The sequence below is a fragment of the Pocillopora verrucosa genome, chromosome 8 (genome assembly GCF_036669915.1).
Source record: "Pocillopora verrucosa isolate sample1 chromosome 8, ASM3666991v2, whole genome shotgun sequence".
NCBI lineage: Eukaryota > Metazoa > Cnidaria > Anthozoa > Scleractinia > Pocilloporidae > Pocillopora > Pocillopora verrucosa.
Genome location: NC_089319.1, coordinates 1,541,752 through 1,564,598, shown reverse-complemented (window position 1 = coordinate 1,564,598; position 22,847 = coordinate 1,541,752). Strand labels below are relative to the sequence as shown.

The 22,847-nt window shown below is 36.0% G+C and overlaps 2 protein-coding genes across 2 annotated transcripts; one reads left to right on the top strand and one right to left on the bottom strand.

Annotated features, from left to right (window-relative positions):
• The first annotated feature begins 73 nt into the window (after nucleotides 1–73).
• LOC131787979 (protein phosphatase 1 regulatory subunit 7) lies at nucleotides 74–7,062 on the top strand. Its single transcript, XM_059105060.2, has 19 exons — nucleotides 74–427; nucleotides 917–1,006; nucleotides 1,340–1,417; nucleotides 1,786–1,844; nucleotides 2,215–2,267; nucleotides 2,671–2,813; nucleotides 3,287–3,373; nucleotides 3,485–3,556; nucleotides 3,643–3,698; nucleotides 3,909–3,957; nucleotides 4,435–4,509; nucleotides 4,624–4,669; nucleotides 4,859–4,889; nucleotides 5,217–5,268; nucleotides 5,391–5,463; nucleotides 5,574–5,655; nucleotides 5,802–5,878; nucleotides 6,288–6,372; nucleotides 6,689–7,062. The coding sequence occupies exons 1-19, from the start codon at nucleotides 254–256 to the stop codon at nucleotides 6,750–6,752; spliced, it is 1,446 nt and encodes a 481-aa protein (XP_058961043.2). The 5' UTR covers nucleotides 74–253; the 3' UTR covers nucleotides 6,753–7,062.
• A 133-nt stretch (nucleotides 7,063–7,195) lies between these two features.
• Nucleotides 7,196–22,500, bottom strand: LOC131787978 (E3 ubiquitin-protein ligase TRAF7). The gene is made up of 25 exons (XM_059105059.2): nucleotides 22,214–22,500; nucleotides 20,927–20,987; nucleotides 19,818–19,939; nucleotides 19,563–19,667; nucleotides 19,162–19,254; nucleotides 18,437–18,529; nucleotides 17,665–17,795; nucleotides 17,017–17,092; nucleotides 16,604–16,662; nucleotides 16,223–16,292; nucleotides 16,060–16,125; nucleotides 15,694–15,775; nucleotides 15,532–15,605; nucleotides 15,289–15,331; nucleotides 15,100–15,152; nucleotides 14,649–14,717; nucleotides 14,067–14,149; nucleotides 13,636–13,675; nucleotides 13,431–13,547; nucleotides 13,185–13,301; nucleotides 12,701–12,820; nucleotides 12,402–12,444; nucleotides 9,626–9,714; nucleotides 8,863–8,982; nucleotides 7,196–8,459 (listed from the first exon to the last, which is right to left on the bottom strand). Exons 1-25 carry the CDS (start codon nucleotides 22,283–22,285, stop codon nucleotides 8,448–8,450), a joined length of 2,010 nt encoding a protein of 669 aa, XP_058961042.2. The 5' UTR covers nucleotides 22,286–22,500; the 3' UTR covers nucleotides 7,196–8,447.
• Between the last annotated feature and the right edge of the window lie 347 nt (nucleotides 22,501–22,847).

Here is a 22,847-nt window from a genome sequence, read left to right as displayed (position 1 = left end):
GCTAAAATGGCGCCATCTGCAATGCTTCTTGGGAATGATTAAAACGTTCCCAGTGTCGTATGGGATTTATTATCCAAGATGGCGGCTAAATTTAACGATACTAAGTGGAAAATAATATTTCTCTTGACAAATTCTTCCACGCAAGGACTCTGTTTGAGTACAAATGTGTGTTATAGAACCTCCTTTATTCTGGAATAATAAGAAAGTTGAGATACAGGGATAGGTGCGGGTAGATCTCAAGAATCCAGTCTTGATGTTTTCTACGTCGAGATCGCAGAGGCAGACTTTTGCTGATGGTGTGGCAAAATTAAAATCAAAGTCTGCGTCACCTGTGCAAACAAAATCTACTAAGAAACAATCAGAGGAGAAACGAGTCCAATCTTCAACGAGTGAGAGGGAACTGGGAAAGCTAAGCGTGCGGGAGATTGTAAGTAACTGATGTTACTAATAGTTGGCAAAACATAATATACACAAATGTACTCTGCTGCATGCCAAAGTACAAAATTAGAAATCTTTCAATTTCAGATGTACAGGTTTATAACTGAGATTTAAACTGAAAGTGTATTTGAACATATAATAACAGTGATTGGTTTGAGAGTTGTAACTGTTGAGTACTTTGTCACTATATATGAGAGCTTATCTAGCTTGATAAGATCTGATGAACTCCTCCTTCCAAAATCTCCTCATCATCCGAATGTTTATTAAAGCATCAGTACCATAATGGAGGTAATTTTTTCCTGTAACAACCAACCTTCAAGTGATTCTAGCATTTTGCACAACTCTCAAGTCCGTGATCACTGCCAGGTTTATGTATGACTGACCTTGGAATTTTCCTTTAATGTTTGCTTGTACTAAATTTGACTCATGAATGTCAAAAATGTTGCTGTTGTTAAACAATCGTGTATACTATACTCAGCTTGAAAGATGTCAAGAAGTTGACAGTGGAAGGGTTTTTGAGATCAATCTAAACAGACAATCTCTGGAACAAGTGCCAAGCCTAAAGGAGGTAAGTAGATTATCTCATATATAATTAAACAAGATACACGTAAACACATCCCTTTATTGGCAGTTGAAATATGCATCAATTTTGTTAGTCATCATTGTATTATGGGACTTTCCCTGTTCTGTCATAAAACCCAGTTAGAAATACACAACAGTACAGTTGTTTATAATTGTGAGCTGATACGTAAACTAAGAGCTTTTAGATTTTGTTTTAACTTTATCAGATTAATAAATTAACTCGATAGAAGGATACGACAAAAACTTCAGACCTGTCTTTAGATGTTTTTAACAATATCACCCTGTTTAATTGCTAATTTTGTTCATTTGCTTTATTCAGTTTCTAAAACTTAAAATCCTGGATTTGGGATGCAACAAAATAAAGCATGTTTTGCCTGGTGACCTGGAGAAAAATTGTGTAAGTTGATTAACCATGTCGTTATAAAAGTGCATACAATTCTTTAAAAGAAAAGCAGATTAATTATCACAAATAACTTCCAAGATATAACAATGAGGAAACATTAAGCAACGATTATTTTTGATTAAGATGTCAATATAATAATGCTATAATTGCTTGTCTGTATTCAATATAGAACACTACCTTTGCTGGAAGCAGAATGTACACATGCACAACTTAATTCTCTTTGGAGTTAACGATTTTGTGTGCCTTGGTCTAGTAGCCAAGGCCAAGCTTTGACCAGTCAGAAATGTTGTCATGCCACCTTTTTTGCTGGCTGCCCCTGCTTCTTTCTAGGTTTTTTAGAAAATCTTTTTCTGATATTTTAGGATCTTAGAGAACTAAAGCTTTATGCCAATGAGATTATGGAAATCAGTGGTTTAGACAAGTAAGTCTGTATGTTTTTGGGGCTAAATCTTTTATTTCATGCCACAGGATTGTGACACATCAGTGTTTTATTCTAGAAGTTACATTAAAATATCGTACACACTTATTTAAGAGTTTCATTTACAAGTTGTCCAATATTACTAGTAATTTTAAATGATATCACATTTTGAATGTTTTTTATTTTATTTTATTTTTTTAATTTCATTTTACATCCAATTCATTGATTTACCTCTATAATTGGTTCATTTTGAGCCCCATACTGAATTTTTCCTGACAGATTTATCATGGAATTTTGGCGTAAGCTGAATGTCTCATTGTAGCAGATGAAACAGAATTTTCAATTTATGACTGTCTACCTTCTCTTTGTCTAGTTGTAAAGAACTGAACAATCTTCTTCTACAACATAACAAGATTAAAAGCATAGGTAAGCTCACACACTTCAAGCTACAAATTTGAAATGTTTTTTAGAATGTGAACAAGTAACCTTTATTGGTTTGCTAACCCTTTAATTCCCAACATCTGATTGTTTGTTTTCCCCTCCAGTTGCTATACATCTCCTTATTAATTTGTTGATATTGCATCAAGATAACTTCTGCCTGATAAGTTTGAGAATTCTCATTACCTGTTTGCTTGATAATGTATGAATATTACAAGGAGAAGTTACATGTTAATCACTTCGGGGAGTTGAAGGGACCCCCTAACTCTGTTACAATACAGTTTGTAGGTATTATCATCTGCTTTCTTAGACCTCTCAAAAATGACAACTTAAACTGAAATTTTATTGATCGACATTTCATGGTGATCTGTTTTTCTTGATTATTTTCAAGGCAAAGGTTTACAGCATGTGAGAAAACTCAAAGTTCTGAGGCTTGATAACAATCGTCTCTCCAAGATTGACTTCAGGGAGATTGGGTGCTGCTCACAAATAACTACCCTGGACATTAGCTGCAATAATATCACAGATATTTCTGTAAGTGACTTGTTACTTCTTTAAAAATATTTGGGTTTTGTTTATAATTATGTGGATCCTTAAATAATTCTGTGAAATTTTATTTCTGCTTTTATCATATATATTTAGTTACCACTCAGCACATCATGTCTAAAATTAATTTGGCATGAAACACTTTTTTATGCTTAAGTCGATCAGATATTTCCAGCATTTAACATATTGGGGCTTAGAAGTCAGGAAGGAGGGGGATGGGTGGGAGGCTGGATGGCTTGAAATGTTTTGGCAAGGCTCTATAACTTTGACCATAGCATCTTTCTCCATCACTGACCACCTACTTGGAGGTATGCAAAGTGGTTCTGCTAAATGCTGTTAAGGCATCTTGTTCACAACAAAGCAGTCTGCCAATCCCAGTTTATTTCAGGTACCAGTAAATATATTGGTAATTGGTTAGACCATACTAATACATTGATAGTTATGTCATTTGCTTTTGGCAGGCCATCAATGCCCTTCCAGCACTTGAAGAGCTGGATGTCTCAAACAACAAAGTCAGCAAAATTCCTGATTTAGGAAGATGTAAAAAGGTAAGAAGTTAAAAAATGTGGTTTGACTCTCTTTTTACATGTAAGTGCACTGTTATTAAAAGATAATTAGATTTACATTGTTGTTCAAAGTCACTCACCAATTTCTTTTAGATTCAAGAACTTGATGTCTCAAAAAATCAAATCTCAGATTTATCTGGATTGAGGAACATCTCTAGTTTAACTGTAAGTATTTGGGAAACTGTTACAGTATATTAAGGAGCAGCTCAATCATATGATTTTGTAACAAGTTTTCTTTTTATCATTAATAGATTTTAAGAGTGGAAAATAATAAAATAGTTTCTATGGATTCTCTGGGCAAGTTGAGGTAAAGTTTGTTTTTTCTTGTTGTCTCATGTTGACTAACAGAAGAGTTGTGATCTTTTAGTTCTCCAAAAGCTCACTTAATTTTCATCATTCTCACTGAAATATAATTTTATGTAATTTGCAACACCAGCAATTGACATTTACTTGTAGTATTAGATGTATAAGATGTCTTTTGATTTCAGCAATAATGAGACTTTTATTATATTGGCAGGGCTCTACAAGAATTGTATCTATCAAACAACAGAATATCAGAAGTGAAGGTTAGGTTATCTAGTGGCTTTGTGGAAGGTTTTTTTTTGGTGTATTTCTTGAGCACTAAATGCCGCAGTAGTACTGCTAGACAAATTTTATATTTTTTTAATTATATATATTTATATTGAACACAACACTGTACATTTTTCTTGAATCAATGCTTGTAAGGGGTGGAGAACCAAGCGAGTAAATGGTCATAGAATTAACCCTTTAAATCCCATGAGTGACCGAGAGAGAATTTCTCCTTACAATATCAATACAATATCAACCAGATAAGTGATGAGAATAAAGAAATATATCAATTTGGGAATAATTAGATGATCCAATAACAAATTCTCTCAACTAACATTATAAGAATTGTATGGTTGGCAGTGAGGAGAATTAAAAATTTGATCTGGGAGTTAGAGGGTTAAAGATAATTCCTCTATCTGCAGTAAAGTCCTCCCAGGTTTGGTTTACTCCACCTTGCTGTATTTCCATTGCAGTCGTTTGCCAGTCAGTTTTCATCTTTGGAAATCTTGGATGTGTCTAACAATGCCATTACAACTGTAGAAGAACTGGTGATTATCAAAAAACTTTGTTTAATCCTCATATTGTTGTTTATTCATTCACTCACCAGACGATCTGGCTGATGAATAATTCTCAAAGCAATAGTATCCTTTGTTTCATTACAGTTCACATTGTCAAGCATTTCCACCCTTGTAGAACTAACTGTGGCAGGTAACATTAGTTGCTAGTTGTTTTTTTTTTGTTCCCTTAAATAATGATACTAACTTAGGTTAGTCTCCCATGACAGTTCAAGGAATTCATGTTTCAGGTTACTAACTTAGTAAACAACAAAATAGCTTTAAAAAAATGGTTGATTTGTTCTTTCAAAATAAAAGTTTTTACAGCATACTTTTTTTTCAGGAAATCCATGTGAATCTGCTGACTCATTTAGGTAAGCTATTATGTTTTCCTGATACAAGATAAAGCAGCCATGTTTTGCTGAAGTGATGACAGAATATATCATAAAATTAATACAACATAAATTGTTTATAATGTAATATGTGTTACTTCAGATCATATGTCAGACTAAAATATGTTTGACAAACAGTTAACAAATGATTTGATTGAGCCATTTTTGTCATCCCAGTGGAAGGTTTTTTTCCTTAAACTTAGTTTTTCATATTGAAAAAGCAGGGAAAATGATAAACAATGTATAATGCTTTGAGCTAATTTCAGATCTTTTTATTAATTTGCTCTAACTTATAATTTTGCTGTATAGTTGTCATCGTCATATATTTCAAAACCTTCCTTCATTGGAAATCCTTGATAAGGTAAGTCTGGTTTATTGAACTTTGATGTCATTGCTTAGTTTCTCTTTCTCCTATTTTGGGCCTTGTACTTATTCTATTTAAAAGCTATTTCCCTTCTTTTCATGATAATTTTTGTCACGCAGGTGTCACGCAAGAGACCAAGTACAGGTCAGTCACGCGCGCCTCCCCCAATGAGGCCCATGTCTGCATCACAAGGTATGGAAGCTTTCGATTTGAGGAGGGTTGTGTGTATTTATTTTTTTACAAAATTTTGGATTGAATCCCACAATAACCATTATCGATGTTTTCTTCCTTTTTTTTTCAAGTCTTAAGTGCGAAACAAGTCGAGGAGCAGATTAAAGCAACAGAACTTGAACAAACGTCTTTTGAATCGTCAATCGCTTCAAGGTGAGAAAGTTTCGCATGGTACTTTTATTTCTTCGCTTGAGATCTAGAAGCGATTATTGATAAGTTATCTAGCACGCGCTTGGAAATGTTCATGTTGTAATGTGTTGTAATGTGTAGCTGCCTTGCTTTTTTTTTATTTCCTGCAGGTTCGATATGGTAAAAGATCTGTTTGAATCTCTGCCTTTAAAAACGAACTTAACCATACGCGACCATCCTGTATCAGGTAGAGGGACGCATTAATTACATTGAGAAAAAACTGTCTTATTTATCTATTCAACGCCCAAAATGTTTCCTTTCCACGCGACCTAGATCGAGAAAAAACCTCTTAGAGATTTGTCTCTTTGACTGAGAGGGGTTTTGAAGCGATAAGGAAGGCTGCGTTTCCAAATACATGTGGTTACTTTGAACAGAAAGATTTCATGGTTTACTGTTTAATAAGAAAATGAGACGTTCGTTTCCAACAAATGACGTTTTTTTGAAGGATTTGAGTCAAGATCAGGCCAAACTCAATTTTTTTTCCGAACGATGAAAACTTTTAAAAAACGAGTCTTTTTCGAATGCCTTGAATCGAAATTCGATATAGAAGAGCTCTACAATTAACTTCATTAATCATTTTGTTACTCTTGTTTCAGTGGCGTCTGCGTTGGACCGAGAATCAAGTAACTTTTCCCGACCCGGGACGGCTGGGGAGGGAAGACCTGGCAGTCGATGCAGCAGGTCAGTATAACCCGAGAAACGAGAGTTTTCTTGAGACAGAAAAATGTTTCTGATAGGAAAATTCCCATTTACCGAGGCGCCAATTCTGAGCCACTTGGGAGACCTTTCACTGTGAAAAAGGAAAACACCTCGCTTTATTTTTAAGAGATGTTATAGAGATGTGAAGCTATCGAGGTATATTTTTAAGTTAATGAAATTCCTCCCATAGATGAGTTGTTGGTTTCACTTTCATTACAAACGATCAGAAAATGTAAGGTTTGGAAGTAATTTTTCTTCACTTTACAAGAACCATATTGCTTTCTGATGTTATGTTTAGCCGCTCAAGAATCGCTGAAGCTAGAGCATTCGCCGCCGAACACTTTCATCCAAAGGACAGCTGACATTTCATAGAATTTACCTCAATCTGTCGACTGGTATTTATTGTACTCATTGTGCAACAAGGAATTATTTTACGAGATGTCGAAGAGACCAAGATCTACTATCTAGTCTAATTCAGGACTGGTGAATTATACTGAATCTGCCTTTGTTGTAAAATCCGATAGAAGTCCCTTGCAACAAGAAAGACAATATTAATGGCTGGCAATGGACGATGTTTAAGGAAAACTTTTGTACAGAATGTTTGAAGTTGTAAATATAAAGTTCCCTTTATTATTAAAGGACGCGAGAACACGTTTCGTCATCAGTTTGGAATCCCTATGTCAATTTTTGAGATGTGAACTGTGTGAGTCGAGAAGGGGAATTTCAGTCGGTAAATGGGGAGACGTTAGGCAGTCGAACGCCTTTCCGTCAGTTCAGTGCTTCACTTGCTTTTTACGGAAGAAAACACAATACTCAAGTTTATTTCAAACTTGAAAAGTGATGTTATTTACAAGTATTTACAACATCAATTTATAACAAAATTTAGAAACTTGAAAATAGAATTAAATGACCCCGGCTGATCAAAGGAAATGCCTAGACTAGATTAGAGGACTAATGTAAAAGAAAGAAGAAGGTTCCCAAGGAACATATTGAAAACTGTTACTGATTATAATACTTTCAAATCGTAGAGGAAAATGTATATCAATAGCAACCCCCTAACTCGATAATACGATCACTCTTTAACGTGTCTCCCCTTTATTCCAGCAATAGACTTAAGGGGGCCTTCGAACTGAACGTTATAAGAGAGCCTGGGACTGCGATTAAAACCTGATAAATTTTCCGATGTAGGTGTTTAGGTGCCAAGTAAACTAGTTTGCACCGTAACGTTACTGCTTGGATCTACAATAGAAGCACTTTACCCTCCATAGACCGCTTTTCGATCGAGTGTCATGTAACCAAAACCAAAGCAAGAAGAAAGGCCATTCAGAAGAATAGGAAATTCTTTAAGAGCCGATGAGAACTTATAGTAAAAACAACCAAACTGCTTAAAGCGCGGGAAAACGCGGGCGATCAAGCCGTCGTTGGCTTTAGTTTTGCATCACAAAGAAAATAGGAAAAAAAAACCAATGCTATCTCAGATTACTTTCGACGCCACTGAAATGTTCTTTAATCGAGAAGCAAAACGACTTCACACTACCCAAACTTGGTTATTTCTGTTCAAGCGTTTACATTAGCTTTCCATGATGTAGGTTGATAAAATGTTGGATCAGAATCTCAACACTCGCGAATATCGTCTGTGGAATGGACGGCCAGTTCGTTCTCTTACGACCTGCTATCACTTTACCAGTTTATCTTGGTAAAAAACTGTAGTTTCAGTCCACCAAAAAGAAATTATTCAAGGGTTTAACGGTTTTTCTCAATTGTAAATTGATAGAAAGTTACTCTAAAAGAGCTTGTCACAAAATTCCAATATCCTTAGACTAGCAATGATCAGCCAATCCAAACGGCGATTTCGAAACAACTCTATCACCATCCTTGTTAAAAAAAGTTCCTCTTTCACATTATCCATTGTAGGTGGTAGTTCATCAGGAGGCCCCACTGTTCATTCATTCCTTTGGTGTAGGTCCACGGCAGACATTTAGGTCTTCTGTGGAACTTTGGTTCAAAAAAACTCCAAATCCATAGAAAAATCCCAATTTTTTTCCACGGCTTGTTACTCACTGCCATACCTGACACAAAAAAAGGAAAACACAAGAGAGAGAACAAAGATGTTAAGAATCGTTAACTGTGCGGTTACGCCATAGAATAAGAGATAAGATGCTCCTCTATAACAGTTTGGCTGTGCTATCGTAATCATTGCGCAATCTTCAACAAGAATTGAAAAAACGAGCTGAACATCCAAACGTAAAGTCTGCTACGGAACCATAATTGACGCTGCTACGCAAAGCATTCCTCAATATGCGTGACAAGACTATCCAACGGCTGCGACGAAGTGTAACAAACGCACAATGTTGCGTGAAAACTGCTGACACGTACTTTTTAACAAAACTGATCTTTACATAGAGCCCATGGCGGCGCTCGAAAGTACGAGTTGTGCAAAGTTCACACCATTTAATTTTAAATATGACCAACCTTTACAGTACTGTCTACTGCGCCGGAAAATATTCTTCCTTTTGTTACAGCCAGAGCAGCCACGCTTCCTTGGTGGCGGAGAAGAGTCTGGACACAAGTAAAGCTCTCCAAATTCCAGACCTAAAAAGGAAATTACCAGAAAAATTATGTGAAGATCATCTTCAATTTTGGTATCAGTGTATATGAAGTTCCCTTTAAAGTATATTTTACACTGAACTCTTCCAAACGCGTCTCTAAAAAGCGCAATTGTTTTCAGTATTAGTTTCAACCTCTTTTGAGAATATACTCCTCTCCAAAATGATGATAATAATAAAAATCTGTAGTGAAGAAAATGACTCCCTTTACAAGAAGGGGGATGATCCTTATAATAACTACTGAAACTTTTCAGTTAACCCAACCTATGTGCGCCAAAACTGAAATAACAGTATGGAGTTGGACATTTTTATCTACACCTTGAACAAACCAACACTACATCGTGCGATGGTTTGGAGGGAGTTGTGAAATAGATATCACTTAGCGATGCTACATACGTTCTGATTGGTGATAAAGCTATCCTTCATTTTAACACCGGTAAAGCTTTAAAAATCTTCAAAAATTATTGCCTCAAGCTTGTGATTATTAATCATTGTCGAGTTCTCCCAACATCTCGCATGGGTTATTTCGTAAGCAACATCATAGAAAGCGCCGTCTACCGATGAAGTAGACGATATGGGAGAGATGTTAGGATTTACCTATTCAAAGAAAGAAAAAATAATCAAATTACCCTAAGCGATCTGTCGTAAGAAGCACTGAACAAACGCGTTTGGCCTGGAGCACTCAACACGGCTAGGCCGTACACTGTGCCAACATGACCTGCAAACGAAAAAAAGAAATAAAAAGAACTTCGTGGTGCCATTTACTCTGAGATTTTCTTTTCTAGTTTATTTTTGTATCAGTGTGCATAAGATCATCATTTTCTCTATCGCTTTAACTTCAGGCCGAGCAAAAGAAGACGTATTCCTTGTTATTCACAGATTCCATGATCACAGTTGCACACTGTCCACCTGAAATATTACATAGGCGAGAATCGTACTGGGTGGCCTACGTGACGAAAACATGCTGTAAGTGTTCGCGGAAAAAGAAAACAATAGTAATAAAATAGAACAACATTTTTACAACTCCTTTACTGCTTTGTTCAATAAAACCCCTGTTTTTTGGTGTTGCTGCCTTTTTTTCCCTGACGTCAAGCACGTAGCATAGAGAACGTCAATTGTCCTCTCCCAGTTTGAGAAGCAAGACACTCCCTTCACTTGATAAAACGATTCTAATAAACGCTGATTGGTGAGCTGGTGTAACGTAAGAGGAGACCACGTGACACTCCACAAACATATAAGTCGCAGCGCAAAACATAACGGTCATCATTTCATCTTGACACTGCTCTGTGATAGAACTAGGTCAGTGGAAAAGAGAGAGAAGAAGACGCGATATGGCCGATTGGAACTCAGACGAAACATTGACAGATACATTGGACACTCCAGTGTTTAAAAAGCAACGACCCCGCGCAAGCAGTACATGCTCTCCGGAGACATACGCACAAGTAGAAATGCAAAGACTTGGCAGGCGACAGTCGAGCGAACCAACTCTATCGGTTGAACAGAACGAAGAAATATACAGTTGGATAGTTCCGAACGGAAGGAAACGAAGCTCGTCGCATAGTGTAGTGCCCACTGATGAGGTCGATGATTACTTTATCAAGAGGAACAGCAAAGCGCTGACTGAAAATGCCAAGAAGTTGTCACAGGATGAACTTCACTCGCTGGTGCTCGACATTTTCAAGCCGCTGGATTTTTATGAAATATTGTTCGATAGAATGAAAAAGAACGACGGTCAAAAGGAGAAAACAGATAAACAATATTGAGTAGCCGTAAATACTCAAACATTGCGGCATAATTTTCTTTGATCGTAATTTCAATTCTCTTATTTTAAAGACAACTTCAGTGAAGAGAATTCATTAAAATATTTTCCCAGTCAAAGATAGACGGGGTTATTCTTAAGTTATGTGAGGCGATTTAATCATTTCAACACTGTTTTCATAAAAGCTGAGCAAATCTCAAGTGTATGATGAAAAAAAGGGTCGGTCCGAAAATAAATAAATGTTGTTGTAAAATACTCAACGACTGGTGATGACTTCTCGCAAAACAAATTCATTCAATGTAATTCCACTCTTTGCTTGGTAAAATGTTTTTAATTCTTTTACACTGCGGACGTAAGTTAAAAGGTTTATCATGATCGCTGCCCAAAAGTTGTTTATGGTTTGGTTACGTTAACTGAACATTAATAACGCAAATTTCATTTGTAGTGGTCGACCAAACGATTCGTTCATGTCAGAGTTCGATAGCTAAAAGAAAAGGCATGGAATCACGCGAAAATAGCCAGGGTGAGTATCAGGAAAGACCCTTTCATCAAAGAACATAACATACACACACACACCAGACAGAATGCTTTGGTAAAAGGAATCTTCAAGACCAATTTTTCTCGCACAAATCACAAATAAAAATTGCAAGTACTCTGTCGCTAATCCAGCGTAGGTTATAAAAATCCTCCACTCCTTTAAATATTAAAATAACAAGATTCCGTGATACGCCTCTTCGACTTAAGATTTACGTTTGGAGCCGATACTGAGACGCCTTCCTCGGCATGCCGAATTCGAAAAGCATTATTACGAAACGAAAAAAAAATCGTACAATGTTTATTATATAATCATGGAAAGGTGCATGAATTTCATTTATTAATGAATTCTTCAACTTCTCGTGACATAAAAGAAAACAAGCGCCCTACCAAGGGAAGATAATTTGAACGTCGATAGCTCCAAAAGCTTCTCGACCTCCCTGGGTTAATTTATCGCAACGTTCAATCGTTTTTCCGTTCAAATTAATTTTGCGGACTGTACGGTCCTGATCTTCTTTTATCAGGGAGACCAATCAGGGATTACTCGTAAGTTATGTTGTCATAATACGAATAGTGGGCTAGAGCAGTCATACAGCTAAACGCAAACGTTTCTCGAATTTACGTGATTGGGATTATAGCTTATTAAACACACGTAACACTTAGTGGTTAATAAAAGGGATTGGAGAATTTGAGCGAGAGCGGAGTACAACCGACCAGTTAAATTTGCGAGAGTTTGGCGAAAGGATGAAGGAGTGAAAAGAACTGGCTCACTCAAAGCAAATAGCACGGCGCAATAGGAAATGATATTTTAAAATTTCTTTCTAGCATGTGAACGTAAGAGAATAGATATTTTTTTCCCTGTGCGGTAAAGAGGCACATGTTCAACACCTTATTGAAATTCTAATTTAGCATTTTGATGCGTCATAGTGAACGCCTGTGTACTCGGCAGACTTTTGAGCTGAAATCACGAAATTATTAGTAGAATGAACGGCTCTTGGAATGAAAATAATTTGATAAGACAGAGAGTATTCGTGGAATATTTTCCGCCCCCAAATCTAGACAGCGCCGATTTTAAAGATCATAAAAACACTAAAAATGAATCGTTCACTCACCGTTCAAAGTTTCCAAGTGTTTGTGAGTGTTGACATCGTAAACCTGAATCAACAAAATTATAATCAGCACCGTGATCATGACTACAAATAAATGAAAACAGGGCTCGCAAAGGACCAATTTTTCTTTTTTTTTTAATGGCGACCATTTTACAATTGAAGGTCGCTAAAAGGCGACTTTTTGAAAAATTGAACTTTGAGCCCTGAACTAAGAGGACAACTGGCCTGGACATGGCCAGTTGTCTGATGAAAAGAGCAGCAAACTAACGCGATTTAGCATGACTGGTTGAACTGCATCTTACCTGTATCTGGTTCTCATATGTTCCACATACGATGTACTCCTTAGTGACTGCTAGGGAATACACACTGCCTCCTGAAGTCTGAAGGACTCGCACACATTCCAACGAGTCCAGATCCCACAACTGAAAGAGAAACCAGACACAGAGTCAGCTTGAAATGCAGGCTTGCATCGGGAGGTGCATGGAATCAACCCAAACAAGCTGCATCAGTTGGTTTAAGGCTCTGCCTCGGCAGCTATTAAAGTAATAAGTCCCTCGACCTTCAGCTCTCATTCTAAAGCCATCCTAAAAATAACGTCCCGAGAAATCAGCGTCTATTCACAAGCGATAATAAATCAATTCCCCGCAAGATAAGCTTTAACTGTCAGATTTTCTTGCTACTGCTTTAAAAAAAGGAACATTACATCCAAAACGAGAAGAAATTTATTTTCACAGATTATTATATTTGTCAAGTTGTTACTGGGCAAACTAAATCCTCATAGGGTACCTTGATAGTCTGATAGGAGCCACTGAAGAGGTGCCTTTCTGAGGCTACTAACGCGCGCACCCAGTGATTGAGACCCGTAAGTTCTTGAATGAGTTCCATGGTCTGCAGGTTCCACACCTTCGGGGAAAAAAAACGTGTAAACTTGAAAAACCTTGAGTCTTATTTTCTTTTTCTTCTTTGTTTGTTTGTTTTTAACTTTTTATCCCACCACTCAAAGAACGATTGTTCAAGCTGACTGTAAAATACCTTGATTTTCTTGAGGGATCCACTGAATAACATCTTCCTCTTTGTCACCAGAGTACAAACCGGATTTTCGTGACCACGAATTGAATCAAGCAGTTCAAGCTCCTCCAGGCACCAAACCTAACAACAAAACAGTAAGGTCAACAAACAGCTCGAATCAGACGAATTTTTTCAATTTAAATACTTAATGGCTAACAAGAAATCTTACATTAATGGTACAGTCGGCTGACCCACTGTACAACTTCTTCCTATTAAGAACAGAAAGAAAAAAACAATGTGAGTTGTTGAGGTTGTTTGAGGATGGATTATTGCAGTAAAAATTCTCAAACTTGCACGGCGGAAAAAAGCGGATAAAATCAATTAAGATTTCAATGGTATCAATATTGAGTAAGACGGAGACGATAAAAAGCTGTGGAAGAAAAAGAATTCATTTAAATGAAAGGAGGGTATGTTGCCTATGAAAATCGTGAGTGTTTAAATTGCCAAGACAATCAAATACACGAGAAACACCCACCACATCAGAAAGAAAGATGTGACCGATAGAAAGTACTAAAACTTTGCGCTAAAATATTGTAGATAAAGGAGATAGGAGCAAAATTGTTTTTTAAAATCCTCAGTAAATTTCTTGCTGCAACCTACTCGTGAGTACACAAGGCCAGGACAATGCCGCTGTGTCCTTCAAGGGTCTTCACACATTTGTATGTAGTTAAAGTGTCCCACACCTTAAAAAAAACAAGAACAAGAAACTCCCTCAGAGGAAAAGATAAATCTAAAACACTTTAATCAGGTTTTAACTGACGTGAGAAATTGTTATTTTTAGAGGTTAAAGCCAAAACAAAGGAAGTTTCTCGAGTTAGAATTTTATATTTTTCATGATGCAGGATACATAAATAACGTTTTGAACACTTTCAGAATAACGGGTACTCTGGTCAAAAAAAAAAGAGGCCTTCTCCACATCCACATGTGCTTCGCAGCTAAGCAGACGAAACTCGTGTTATAATCTCAATTTGTACAAAATTTAGAAATTTGCTAGAAAATGTAGAAAGCAGGCCATCATTTTGCCAAATGAAACAAAAATTTTGGAGTATTTTGGCATAACTAAGTGCTCCTTAGAGCAGTATTTCCACTATTAACAGAGACTACAGCCATACAATGTTTTGTTTATAACATGTCGTGAATCTCTTTATTAAATCTTCATCTCCTTGATGATCTGTACCTTACCTTAATTGTCTTGTCAGATGACCCACTAAAGAGCCATTCACCATGTGTACATAAAGTCCAAACAGGACCCTGAAAAAGAATACAAAGTGCTCACAGTGAAAGCTTCATTCACAGTTTAAAATATGATCATGTTGGTAAATTATCATTTTATGACCAAACCCCCTTACAAGGAACAAAGAAAGAACCCATCCCCAAAATTCCAGTTTGCATTCTCTTGTTACCTGTTAGAACCAGTACATTAAAAAATAACTAATTTCATTGAGTGATCTTTTCATGAACTGGTTCTGGTGGGAGGGGCAGGGGGTGAGGGGGGGAGGGGGGAAAAGTGGGTTAGAAATCCACTAATAGTTGCATCACTTGCAATATACTGCTTCACACCTCAGTTCCTAGTAGCTTAGATTTCTAACACATTCCACTCTAAGGAAAGTTTTCAAGAGCATGCAAGCTTTACCTGATGGCCAACAAAAGTTCCTTTACACTTAAACAATGGTTGGATATCAAATGCTGAAAGAAAACAAATACATCTAAATCAGAAATCTTGGTATTATCCTTTTCAAGTTCCTGGAAAAAAAATAAAAGTCTATCAAAAAGAGACCTTCAGTCTAAAGTTTATTTCAACAAACCAGACATGACTACTTACTTCCCACACCCCAGAGCCTTGCCTCTACGTTGGCCAAATCAGTCTGTATTATACAATAATAGTAAGAAAAACAATTCATCAAAATAGAGAAATGCAAAGAAAACTTTTGATATGTCAGTAATGATAATTATTTGTACATGGTTAAAATATGTCACGAGTACAGTAAATTCTAGCAATTGACAATAAAGATAAAGGACAAAATAGTGGCATAATTTTCACCAGCCATCATCTACATGTATGTACCTGTATCTGGGAAACACTTTGTCTTGAATCCAGTAGGTCTGACGACAACTTTGTTTGGCTCTCATCTAGAAGATCTAGAGTAATAACAATAACAACACCACAAGGATAAATTAAACAATGTCATCTCCCCAACCTAACCACAAAGCTAGGGTTTTCATGTACCTATTCTGATGTCTACAGTTTTTTCCATCCTGTCAACTCGCTCTGTCAGCTTCAGTATCATTGCCTTCAGAAAAACAATTTCCTGAAAAAAATTACACCAAATAGAAATAATTTAATGGTCACCCAAAGCACAGATATTGCTTATGTGGGACCTGAATGAACATGAAGTACATGCTAAATTTACGATAATTTTACTTTAAAAAGATCTGAAATGAAAAAGTCCTATTCATATTTACCTTTGTTTCCAATTTGTTGTCATCGACCATAATGTTAAAATAATATGAAATACAATTCACTAAACTAAACTATAAAGTCTGACAAAGTAAGCAAGAAATACAAGTGACAATAACTCAAATTTCATCATACCTGGTCTTTATCTTTCAACATTGTTTTAAGTTCTTCCATTCTCTTGTCAGTATGTTGCAGGAATTCCTGACATAATTGTTAAAAATAAAAAAATGTCATTCACCGTACAAAGGTTTTCAAAAACTAAAACCTATGGTGCACCACAAAAAAATAGAGTCAGTACCTTGACAGCTTCAAACTTGCACGTCTCAAGATGAAGTCTGACTTCTTTGTGATTGCCTTCCATGTGGCAGCTAAAAACAGGTGGTTGAAAATAATAAGACTAAAATTAAAAAGAAAATATCTCAAATTGCTAAATTGAAGGCAAATGTAAATATAAACTAAAGCTAAATAACCCGCTCAAAGGATCTCATTTATCTAATAATTCTCCTTACTGTCTGCCATACAATTCTGGTGATTTTAGTTCTGAGAATTTGGTATTGGATCAACTAATAATCACCTAATGGCTATTTATCTTTATTCTCACCTCTTGTCTACTTGTGCACTATTTGAATATTACACATTGTGGATTGCATAGCATATTGATTAATATGATATTATTTACCCATATTTTTGGTGTGGACATTTCATGTGTTCACAGACTTGTAAATGATCCTCAAGATCCTGATGAAAGTTCAAAAAATGGCACCATTCAGTGGTTTTCATTCAAAAACTAAGTAGCACAATACCCTTATGCAAGTGATTTAATGTACCAGGCTGGGAAAGTCATTTATGAAATTTATAGAGCCCCTTCAAACAAAATAAATGCCAGTTACCAGCAGTCAATTGCTGCCTGTAAGACTTCTAATCATTGTCTGTTAAGCCTGAGTTCAGGCCTTGTGTTGGTGTTTGGCCTTATGGCACAGCTGGCTATCTCACCATTGGCAGCCACATACGGAAAAAGTTATTAACACCCGTCCCCAAGTGTAAAATATGGAATGATCTGATTCACTTTATTTTCAGATTTTTGTCACTTACCATCTTTAGTAGAGTAGGACAATGCAAACTGTTTGGACACTGAGTGGGAGCATACTGACAATTTCTCTCATGCTCACTGCAACACAAAATGTATTCAGCATCATTTTTATTGTGTTAATGCTCAAATCCCTGAAAGTGATTGCATCTTATCTCTCTTTTCAATATCACCCCTGAATCAAACAATAAGGTCATGGGAATAAAGGAAATGATCATCAACTGAAGAACCTCTTAATTGTTAACCTTTAACTCCCAGAAGTGATTAACATAAAACTTCTCCCCACAATATCTATACATTATTCAGCAAACAGGTAATGAGAATATTCAAACTTATCATGTAGAAGCTGCTATCTTGATTTAGCACCAAGTTCTCATACCTAATTTACAAGGAAATATGTAGCAGCTACAGGGGAGAATTAACAATCAGATCTTGGGAGTTTAAAAGGGTTAAACAAATTCTCCTTGCCAATACAGTAGGAAATGTATAGAGAACAGTATGGAGAATATGCATACTGATGTTATGGTGTAAAGGGTTAAAGAAAAAGTTGTGCAAGCAGGAAAAGAGTCCCTCATGCCTTACCATCACAAATAAACTATTTACTTCTTCCTTGCTACTACAACTTTGTTGATCATAACACAACCATGACTTACTGCCTATTAGAGAGCTTGAAAGTCACAGGGCACCCACTTGGATTCACTTCATAATCAGTCAGGGATCCTGTGGAACTTAGTTTACAGCCATATTTACAATGGATGTATAGTTCACCAATCTGTTCTGACACCTGAAATATAATTTTAGAAATCAAACGTCGGTCAATGAATTCTCAATACACAATGAGAAAAACAGTACCACATTATTAGTACTAAAAAGTGGTGAGAAAAGTATTGAATAATAGCTGCATAGTGGCTTTACTGAAGGAAGGGAATACTTCTTTCTAAAAGAGTCTGAAACTGAGGGTCCTGAAGAGATTACTAACTTGTTTATGAGCAAATATTTCCAATATAGGGATACATGTTGTTTTGAAACACTGAGAACATGTTGGTTTCACATTAACCGTTTGAATCCTTGGAGTGTCTAATATCTCATTTCTCCTCACAATATCTCCCCTGCGTCAAACATTACAGTCACAAGAATAAAGGAAGCGATCACCAACAAAAGAAGCTCTTGCTGGTTGAACAAATTCTCCTTGTCAGCATATTAGGAAATTTATAGAGAACAGTATGGTGAATATTCATACTGATGTTATGGTGTAAAGGGTTAATAATTTAATAAAGTGGTAAAAAAAATAAAAAAATTTAAACAAGCAAAATATTCTCTGGTGATATAAGTGATGATAATAATCAAAACTTTCATTTGATATACAGTATACATGATAATAGTTCTATACTTAAATATCACAAATATTTTATCTTTTATACTCACTGCAAGGTTGACGACTACTATTGAAAGTTTGTTGTCATCAACAGGGCATTTTTCACATGATCGTGAAAGAACACAAGTTCGACAAAATGTGTGCTGAAAAAAAGAAAAGGACAGAATAAAGATACAACTTAAAAGAAACCTCGAAATCAATAACCTTGACAACCAAAATATTTTATTCTGATACATTATTAGCTATGATTCTTGTGAAGCTTGAACTGTGAATTTGACAACCAGCTTATGTTCATTATGTAAATTAGTTCATGTGCTTGAGATAAGAATGAACTTTAAAATATTTTATCTCACAAAGATGTACATTATTCCTGATTTAATTCAAACATCCTTGACTTGTACAGAGCTGAATTGATTTGTGTCCATTCCCCTTAAAATCGTAACCACACTAACATCAACATCTTTGATTTCAAGATACAAATATTAAAAAAAAGTACCTGTCTGTATCACTAAAAGAACTACATTAACATCACACTTCTAGCAAAAGCAGTTTATGTTAATGGTGTAAGGTAGTCCCTCACAGTTTCGTGAAAACTTCGTTTGAAAATAGGGTTTCACAACAGTAAAAATCTAAAACAGCTGCTGTATATTTATGCGAAGAATAGTCAGCATTCTCTACCCAAAATAATGCCTACTCTGCAGGCTAACATCATAACAGTGTTAAGTCACATAGACACAAAAACATGGTTAAACCTTTGAATATAGCCTGATCTTACCCCACATGATGTAATGACAGGATCTTTAAACACACGTTGGCACAGGATACAGAACAGTTTTGATGATGGCTCCTCCACAAACAAAACGACTGCCTATAACATACAGAAAATAGTTCAGTGTACTTATAGCAAATTAAGTTACTAATACTGTGGTGATTCTGATCCAAAAGAAATTGGTACTTTTCCATCATCCACATCCACATCATTGCCTAAATATGATTTTCCATAGTTCCATACACTTAAATGCAATACTGTAAACACAAAACTCCTCAGTTTTTTTGGTTCTGCTTGAAATTGAATCAGAATTCTTGTTCATAAACAATTATTGTTATCACTCAAATTATTCAGTAATACTATTTTCCACCATTTTACATACTGCAATGGAAAAGTAAGAAACAAACCTCTTCGTCATCTTCTGTACAACTTGAAATGGAATGATGGGAACGAGCAGATATAGTTGAAGATGTCCTATGATGGCGTTTGAAGCAGACGGCATCAAAACTTCCCTAAAAACAAGAAATCTGTGATTAACATACTGCTACAATTAGGTGGAAATTCTTAAGGAACCCAGAGTAGGGCTCCAACAATATTTGTCCCCAGTGGAAGACTAGCCATCAGCCCACAAAGGCCTGAAACTGAATATTTATGAATAGTACCTGATCTGAGCCAACCACACCATTAATGTCTCCATCTCGTCCTAAACTTGTGCTGTTACTTGAGGCTACACATGTCATACTAGCAGAATTCCTGTTGAGGCTACCATCATGTTCATTTTCAACTAAATAAATAACAAAAATGTCATTCATTTGCTCAGTTTACGAAAATAAATTCATTCATAGTTTAGCCCTTTTACTTTGTGAAACTTTCCCAACCTTTTTAAAACACTGTTAGATACATGAAGGAAATATTTTCTCATCAATACTGGATAACAACACCATATTCTCAGAACAAGCTAAAGAATGGCAGGAAAAATGTATTGCACAAATTGAGTGAGTTAACTTCCAGATCCTTAGGATGCAAGGGTAAGAAGGTAAAAATTTGAAGAGGACAGACACCATGGTAGGGATAAATTGTCAGTGGTACAATTTTAAGCTTGATTCAATGTTTCAGTTTTGTTTGTGTTTGTTGTGCTTGATGACATCACCAGTTTTATGGCATTGGAAGTAAAAGTAAAAAAAAACGAACTCAAGATAGAATTGTTCCACTAACAATATACAAAGATCAATAAAGGGAAAAGCTGTTTCAAAGATATGTTGAAAATAAAAACACTCTTCAACACTTACACTGTAGTATTTTGCATTATGAAAAACAGTTTTGATTGTAAATAATAAAAATTAGAGAAGCCTTCAAGTCTAAGAGTAAACATAAGGAAGACTTTTTCCTGTTTCTCTTTTAATACTGTTGTAGCCATTCCTCAATCATAGCTACAGCATTTTTTTTTTCATTCAATTCTTCCTTACAACAAAAGAAAATGATTATACATGAAGCCACTGACTGATCCTTAGGGAATTTTTAAGATTATCTCAACTATCTTTTCTGGGACTTAGTGTTATAGAAATAGTTTTATCAAACAAGAATTTTCCAAAAAGCTCTAAGTTGATAAATAAGAGATAATTCATAATTGAGGTGATCCACTTTTGATTCTCAATTCCTGTGGTATTTGAAAAATTTCCTTTTCTGCTCAAGAAGCTGAAGGCAGAGCAAAGACACTCACACCAACATTTTCTTTTTATTATTTTCATCATTTTTGATCATGGAACATTACCTCTTGTTATAGTTGTCACAGGAGAAAAAGCAGATGTTCCAAATGTGGTTTCCATTCGTGCCTATAGGAAAAATGTGTCACAATTTTAATTGAACTGTTGGGAGCCATCTTCTAAAAGACCTAAAGAATCAATTATCATTGGATGTGAGTTCTGTAATTAATAAATTGTCACCTGAAGTGCAAAATGAGGGGGCTAGAACAAATTTTTCTTTCTGGAATATCCACATATTATAGGAAAATCATAACAATGTTCTTCTTGGCAAAAATTTTTTGGAAGATCTTCAATCTTGTAAGACAGAACTGCTCAATATGATGCTAGCAATCAAGTTTGTGAAAAGGAAATGTAAATAAGATAGTTTATTTTAAAGAGAGTGTGTTTTGACAATGAAATTGTATTGTTTAGCTGTTTGATATTCTGATGGTTTACTGCAGTTTGCATAAAAGCAAATCAAAAAGGGAATAAACCATGCTCACTAACCCAAGCATAAATTTGACCTCATTCAGTGTGACCAAACTGTCTACTGACGACCAATATGGATACATAATTTGCTAACCTAAACTTAGACACGTTGAGAATTTAATTATGTTTAGCCAATGGCATATTCAACCCCTGGGCTTATTCATTTTATGGAAAAAAGAAATGATTGATGTTAAAAGCTATGCAAGGAAATGCCACTCACACAGAGTTTTTGATTCTTGAATTCAAATCAAGGACATTATGGTGTTTCTCGATGTAATATAATTGGATCCAGATGCAAACATAAAAATATAGTTAATTTTCATACATTGATCTCAGCTTGTACACACTCTAATTTTAAGTCGTACATCTAAACTTAGGTATTCTATTCATTGCACAAAAGAAGGGAAAAGAAAGTTGTGCTTAAATAAAACAAAACATAAATAATGTAGACACCGTACGTGCCGGCATATTAAATTACTTTCGAAGATCGAGTGATCGCGGAAAACTTGAATGTTTATTTTGGACTACGTTACGAAATAAACTCCACAGGAAGGCTTAGAACTGAATTCACAGAAAATTAAAAATGTTTGGAAATCTAATTCTTAATACACCACAATAAACACTGGACCAACACGGGAGAATAAACCTAATTTTAAGTCTATATACATGAAGGTGATCACACAGGGTAAAAACATCTGCCTTCGATAGAGTCAAAGTAAAGTGCGCGTTTTTACTGCATCTCAGTTTGTTATTGAGCTCTCAAACAATTTCTTAAGGAAAACAAATTGTATATGCAACAGTTTTTCTTAATCATCGACTCTAGTTACCTTGGTGTTAAGGGATTCGTAAGATCGCGATCTTACACACTCCGATTGCATATTCCCAATGATCCCGGACATTTTTCGGAATGACAAACCACACGGCCACCAAACTCACGCGAATGATCAACTATCTTGCAGGCCGACTTGATGGAGGATATGCGTACTAAACCATCCTGATGGCAATGATGGTTGTTGTTGAAAGGTTTCGAGAGGCTCCAGCGGATATGTTTCGTATGAGAACCACAACTATATCTGGCGTCTGTGTTCCTTCAACACAGAGTTTGTACTCCAGACGAGAGACTTCCTATACCCAGGTCCTCTGCAACAGCTGCGCGCGCATCGTTCGAAGACAATTTGGCGCCAAATATAGCGCCTGATTTCCGCCGATATTCCAGAAGGTGGCTGCGAAGGGGTCGCTCCACGCTCCTCCAACGTAAAAAGTATTTGTGAGGGTTTTTATGGTATGAACGACGATTGACGCATATGAACTCATAAGAATAGTTTAAGCGGTGAACTTCGGAGTGACAGAGAAAATAAGGGGGCGCATTCCTCCCGCGCTTCCAACCCACTCAACGCTTTGCGCCTATCACAGAGGCTGAGGTATAAGCATTCTCTCCTCTCCTACCCCCCCTCCTTACCG

What these genes read in the sequence shown, in the direction of transcription:
- LOC131787979 (XM_059105060.2), top strand. Translation starts at nt 254, where the DNA reads ATGTTTTCTACGTCGAGATCGCAGAGGCAGACTTTTGCTGATGGTGTG. An exon ending in GGAACATCTCTAGTTTAACT is followed by an intron (nt 3,557 to 3,642) that starts GTAAGTATTTGG and finishes TATCATTAATAG; the next exon opens with ATTTTAAGAGTGGAAAATAA. An exon ending in TGTAGAACTAACTGTGGCAG is followed by an intron (nt 4,670 to 4,858) that starts GTAACATTAGTT and finishes CTTTTTTTTCAG; the next exon opens with GAAATCCATGTGAATCTGCT.
- LOC131787978 (XM_059105059.2), bottom strand. Translation starts at nt 22,285, where the DNA reads ATGTCCGGGATCATTGGGAATATGCAATCGGAGTGTGTAAGATCGCGA. An exon ending in GCAAGTTTGAAGCTGTCAAG is followed by an intron (nt 16,126 to 16,222) that starts GTACTGACTCTA and finishes CAATTATGTCAG; the next exon opens with GAATTCCTGCAACATACTGA. An exon ending in ACACTTGGAAACTTTGAACG is followed by an intron (nt 9,715 to 12,401) that starts GTGAGTGAACGA and finishes TTTCGTTTGCAG; the next exon opens with GTCATGTTGGCACAGTGTAC.